Here is a 6,432-nt window from a genome sequence, read left to right on the forward strand (position 1 = left end):
TTTCAAGACAGGGTTTCTCTGTGTAGCCCTGGTTGTCCTAGACCAGGCTGGTCTCGAACTCAAAAATCTGCCTACCTGTCTCTGCCCAAAGTGCTGGGATTAAAGACGTGTGCCACCACTGTTGGCTTGAGTCTTTTTTTTTTTTTTTAATTAAAGATTTTTTTTCATTGTAAAAGATATTTTTAAATATTTATTTATTATTATATGTAAATACACTGTAGCTGTCTTCAGACATCCCAGAAGAGGGTGTCAGATCTCATTACAGGTGGTTGTGAGCCACCATGTGGTTGCTGGGATTTGAACTCAGGACCTCTGGAAGAGCAGCCAGGGCTCTTACCTGCTGAGCCATCTCTCTGGCCCTCTGGCTTGAGTCTTTATGACCCATGTGTTGCTAAGAAATTCCATAATGTCTGAGCTGTGTTACAGGAGACCTGTGTAGCTCAGTACAGGCTTTGAGGCCTATGTCTGTGTTTTGTTGAGAGGAGTTTTGCTCTCACCTATGGCCCTTGCTTTTATATTACCAGATCTCTCCTCTCCTGGTCTCTGAACCCTCTTCAGCTAGGCCCTGGTGGTGGTGGTGGGGAGGCTCTTTCCCCTGTACATTCTCCCCCACCTCTCTCCCCTACCTGAACAGCCTGGAAGGCTGGGCCCTTTCAGACATACTGGTCTCTCACTCCCTGGGGTTGGGGGAGCCTGAAGTGACCATCTCAGTAAAGCTGAGAGAGTAGAGACTGTTTTGGACTGGCCTCTCGCCACAGCCTGCCTCACAGCTCACCACATACCTGCTAACTCTCCACCTCAACACACAGATGATGTTTTTGGTAAAGGGTGAGAGGAGTCAGGATGTAGTTTGGGACTCTGAGGTGACTGAACCAGACACCGGCAACTAGACCTACTTGATCCAGGAAGAAAGGTTTCCTGGAAGAGGTGAGAATGCCGGTGAGAGAGAGGGTGAACTGGATGGAAGTTGTGACCTTCAGGCCCCCCGGTGGGGGACCCTGGCTGTCTGTCCCTGGTCTAGCCCCACCCTACAACACTGGACATGTCACATCTTAGGAAACCAGGCCTTTCCCCAGGCACTTCCTCTCTGTTGCAATGGGGGAGTTTTTCCGGCAGGGGTAGGGGTGGGGTGGGGTGGGGTGAGGACCCCTTGCTCAATGACCTTCTTGTAGAGTTACTCACAGGATGTAGCTGAAAGTTCGCCTTGTTCCCAGATCTCTTCAAGAGACTGTAGTAGCCGGGCGGTGGTGGCGCACGCCTTTCATCCCAGCACTTGGGAGGCAGAGGCAGGCGGATTTCTGAGTTTGAGGCCAGCCTGGTCTACAGAGTGAGTTCCAGGACAGCCAGGGCTATACAGAGAAACCCTGTCTCAAAAAACCAAAAAAAAAAAAGAGACTGTAGTGACTCCAGCTTCTGTCTTGGGCCTCTCCCTAATCTTGATCTGTAGGAGACTGTCCCCTTTACCCTGGCACCAGAGGTGAGCATAGGGTTGCCAGGACTGACCCAAGATGAGGGCAGAGGCAGGGTTTCAGGATCAGGCTTATTTTTAGGAGATCTTGACTGACTAGGGTCCTGGGAGCAAAGCACAGCTTAGTAGTACTCCAGTGTGAAGGATGAGCCTGAGAACAACCCTGAGTGTATGAGCGTGCCAACCTGAGAAGCATCCAAGTGTGTGTGTACACATATGTATGTGCGCATGGACACAGATGTCTAGGTACAGATGTGTGTGTGCTATTGTGCACCAGAGCGCATCCGAGAGTGGTGAGGCTGTGCAGTAATGTCAGCAAGGACACCACTCAGTCTAGCATCCACTGTGCCTTGGTGTGTCTTCTTGCCACATCTCAGGTGGGACTGAGTGTGCAAGAGCTGGCACAGGTGGTGTGTCCTATGTGGGGATGGATATGCAAATGTTCCAGGAGTGACAGGAGAGAAAAATGAAGATACAAGTCAGGATGGGCCAGAGCTCAGGCCTTCTGGCTTCCTGAAGAGAGTGGGATCTGGACAGCTGGCTGGCAGAAAAACTGACAAGGCCTGCTTTATCTTTCCTGCTGTTCTGTCTCCCCCTCAGGCTTCCAGCACCTCCCAGGGACCATGCATCAGTCCTACTGACCCAAGAGTAGGAGCCTGTGGGGTGAGTAGGGTGGGAAGTGCAGGGAGGCTTTCAGGGTCAGGAAACAGGGTAGGGTGGCCTTTCTGGGCCCTGGAAAGCCTGCCTTACAGCCCCCTCCAACTACAAGGGCCCTGTTGCTAGGAAACGGATAGAGGAGCCAGAATGAGGCAGCTTGAGAGGCTGGAGGCTGGACTCATGACAGGAAGTGGCCTTGATCCCTCTCTGCAGGGAATCTCCAGGTGCAGGCACTCTGGCCTCCAACATTCACAAACACAGTCAGCTTTGCAGATGCGTATTACAACACACACACACATGCACACAGACACAGGCACATACCCTTCCATACAGAGCTGTATACAGTCATGGTCACACACACACACACACAGACACACACACACACACAGACACAGGCACAGGCACATACCCTTCCATACAGAGCTGTGTACAGTCATGGTCACACATACACACACACACACACACACACACAGAGAGACACAGACACAGGCACAGGCACATACCCTTCCATACAGAGCTGTGTACAGTCATGGTCACACATACACAGACACACACACACACACACAGACACAGGCACAGGCACCCTTCCATACAGAGCTGTATACAGTCATGATCACACACACTCACACACACACACACATGCACACACACAGACACACACACACACACATGACACAGCGCGCATGCACATGCACACACAATTACTTGCCCACCATATTTATATAGACATACATACACATGACCAAACACATGTACAGACATGAATACATTTTTGTTTTTGAGATGAGGTCTTATGTATCTCAGGCTCACCTGAAATTTGCTAAGTAGCTCAAAATGGCCTTGAACTTCTGATCTGCCTGTTTGCCTCTCCTAATTGCTGGGATTACAGGATCACACCACCAGGCTGAGTTCCTGTAGTACTGGGAATCGAATCTAACGCTTCATGCATGCTAGACAAGCGCTCTACCAACTGAACTTTGTCTCAAGATCAGCACATTCTTCTCCACACAGAGACATTCCCCCAAGAACTGCATACACACTCACAACAAACATATGTCCAGAGACACATAAATACACACAAGGGAGAAGAACTACCGTAAAGGAGTCACAGAAACCCAACACATCAAAGCAACAGGGGTCAAAGTGCATTAAACGGAGCCTAAGCCTGGAGAGATGGCTCAGGTTAAGAACACTGGCTACTCTTTTACAGGACCCAGGTTCAATCCCCGGTACCCATACAATGGCTTACAATTGTCTGTAACTATAGTTCCAGGGGGTCCAAGGCTGTCTTCTGGCCTCCCTAAGCACCAGGCATAAGCATGGAGCATAGACATACATGCAGGTAAAACACCCAATGCATGGAAAATAAATTAATAAAAAAATAAACAAACAAACAAACCAAACCAGGAGTGGTAGCACACATTTTTAATCTCAACCCTTGGGAGGCAGAAGCAGGCAGAGCTCGGTCAATTCAAGCCAGCTGACTCTACAGGGTGAGTTCTAGACTAGCCAGGCATATCCAATGAGACGGTGTCTGGAAACATAAAAGTGCATCAGCCGTTAGGAGGTGAAATCAGAGTGATCAGGACATTGAGGTTGCTTGGCTACAGAGAGTTTGAAGCCAGCCTGAACTACAGACCCTGTAGTTCATCACCAATAAAGAAGACAGCCATCACAGCAACATGCTGATGCAGAAATCCGTCTGAGCTGTTGCCCTAGGGGCAGGGAAAAGCATGGGAAAACCACACTCTCTCTCCAAACAAGAAGCCGCTAGGAGCCAGTTCAGAGGTGGCCCTTACTTAGAAAGGCCCCAATTTGGGCTAGAGAGGGGAAGCTCCATGTTTGTGTGAATCTGTGCACACATACACACACACACACACACACACACCTGTGTACTGAGGGGGGGGTGGTCCACCAGCCAGGGACCCTGAATTATGAGGCCTGTCCCCCTTCTGCATCAGGGCATCTGGAATGGGCTGTGTGTTCTGCAAGAAGTTGGAGCCTGCATCCAAGGAGGATGCGGGCCTGGAAGGGGACTTCCGGAGCCAAGCCACCGAAGAACAACGCTATTACCCTGACCCCACTCAAGGCCGGTCTTCGTCCGTCTTTCCTCAGCCCACCAGCCCTGCTTTCCTTAATGTTGGCAACATGAGAACCATCTCAGGTGGGACTCTAGGGCTGGAGACAGCTGCTGTCTGGGTTCTGGGGAAAACGAAGGACTGGGAAGAGTCAGGCTTGTCCTTAGAAGCCTCTAGAATGATATAGGAGACAGCTCTATTCTCTAGCTCAAAGTAGCTAAGTCCATGTGTGTAAATCTACCCTGGGACTCCAGTTTGGGTCTTTTTCTGTTCTCACTAAGGAGGGATTCCAGTGACAAGTACAAGCAGTGAAGAAACCCTTCCATTTGGAAGAATGAGGCAAGGACATCATGAGAGTCAGGGGCTCTCTCTCTCTCTCTCTGTTTCTCTCCCCCTGGCTCTCTCTCGCTGACTTTCTGGCTTTCTCTCTTTCTCTCTCTGGCTCTGTCTGTCTGTCTCTCTGTCTGTGTGTGTGTGTATCTCTCTGTGCATGTGTGTCTGTCTCTGTCTCTGTGTGTGTGTGTGTGTGTCTATCTCTCTCTGTGTATCTGTCTATTTCTCTCTTTCTCTCTCTCTCTCTGGCTCTGTCTCTCTTTCTTTCTCTCTGTGTGTGTGTGTGTCTCTCTCTCTGTGCATGTGTGTCTGTTTGCCTCTCTGTCTGTGTGTGTGTCTACCTCTCTGTGAATGTATCTGTTTATTTCTCTCTCTCTCTTTCTCTCTCTCTCTCTTTCTCTCTCTCTCTCTCTCTCTCTCTCACACACACACACACACACACACACACACACACACACACACACACGCTCTTCTATCCTCTCACATGTCACTTCAGAAGGTGAGAAGTCTTCTTGATGGGGAAGCAACTTAATCAGTTTCCAGGGTAAGAGGGACATGAGGCTATTTGTCCTGGACCTAGAGGGACAAGCAATGAAACCCAAATCAGAAACCCCACCTGTCCCTGGACTCCTTTCAGAACATTGTAGTGGCAGGGAGGTACAGGGTCTGGCTAGGGAACTGGAATCTGGGATGCAGCTTCCTTGGTTCCCCTCTAAATCAGACTCTGCTGAGCAGCTCTGACTCTGCAGGGACCGGAGTGACCATATTTGTCGCCCTGTATGACTATGAGGCCAGGACAGGGGATGACCTCACCTTCACCAAAGGCGAGAAGTTCCACATTCTGAACAATACGTAAGTGACTGGGCTACCCCACTGAGGACATGGCCTGGGCTGAGAGCAAGTCCCAGAGAGGACAATCCCTGGCTAGAAAGCTGCAGCCTGATGGGGCCATAGAAGCCAATAAAGCTCCCTGATGAGGACGGGGAGCAAAACTCAGGGGTGGAGAACCTGGCTAGCATGTGGGCCTTGAGTTCCTAAAGCCCCCCAAAAGGAATGGTGATAACAAGAAAACCCTGGGTGATTGCAGGAAGAGAGAAGATGAGGGATGCCAGACACCAGCAGAATACTAATCCTGGTCCCCCACGGTAGCTGTGATTGAGGAAGGCTTCCTAAGAGGTTTATAAGCTGAGACCAGAAAAATAAGCAGACAGTGGAGGAAGAGGTGAGAAAAGAGAGAATAAGCTAAACAGTGATTTCTAGAGAGCACCAAGTGGTGGCAGGTGGGTAAGTCATAGCGAGTGAGGTGCAGGGCTGGGCAGATGGCTCAGGACAGGTAAGGGTGCCCGCCACCAAGCCTGACCAGTGAGTGTGACCTCTAGACTACCCACTACATGGTAAAGGGGAAAATTCATTCCTGCAAGTTATCTTTTGACCTATACACACACTAAAAACTAACAATTAAAAAAAAAAAAGGGCTGGCGAGATGGCTCAGCAGGTAAGAGCACTGACTGCTCTTCCGAAGGTCCTGAGTTCGGATCCCAGCAACCACATGGTGGCTCACAACCACCCATAATGAGATCTGATGCCCTCTTCTGGTGCTACAGTGTATTACGGCAGAGCAAGTGGGGCCAGAGCAAGTGAGGCCAGAGCAAGCAGGCTGGAGCCAGCTCCTGAGTTCAGTTCCCAGCAGCCACATGATGGCTCACGGCCATCTGTACAGCTACAGTATACTCATACACATAAAATAAATAAGTAAATCTTTAAAAAAACAAAAAACAAAAAACCGGGTGGTGGTGGCACATGCCTTTAATCCTAGCACTTGGAAGGTAGAGGTAGGTGGATTTCTGAGTTCGAGGCCAGCCTGGTCTACAAAGTGAGTTCCAGGACAGCCAGGGC

At 50.0% G+C, this 6,432-nt stretch overlaps 1 protein-coding gene across 3 annotated transcripts in view; it reads left to right on the forward strand.

Moving 5' to 3' along the window:
• The window catches only part of Fgr (FGR proto-oncogene, Src family tyrosine kinase), a 29,086-nt gene that overhangs the window by 9,110 nt on the left and 13,544 nt on the right, over nt 1-6,432 (forward strand). For all 3 annotated transcript variants that reach the window (XM_031378948.1, XM_031378949.1, XM_031378950.1), the window contains exons 2-4: nt 2,069-2,131; nt 4,087-4,289; nt 5,286-5,388. In XM_031378948.1, coding sequence (XP_031234808.1) covers nt 4,097-4,289; nt 5,286-5,388 — 296 coding nt within the window. In that variant the 5' untranslated portion in view covers nt 2,069-2,131; nt 4,087-4,096. The remainder of the gene's footprint in view (nt 1-2,068; nt 2,132-4,086; nt 4,290-5,285; nt 5,389-6,432) is intronic.

This window comes from Mastomys coucha, unplaced genomic scaffold (assembly GCF_008632895.1).
Source record: "Mastomys coucha isolate ucsf_1 unplaced genomic scaffold, UCSF_Mcou_1 pScaffold18, whole genome shotgun sequence".
NCBI lineage: Eukaryota > Metazoa > Chordata > Mammalia > Rodentia > Muridae > Mastomys > Mastomys coucha.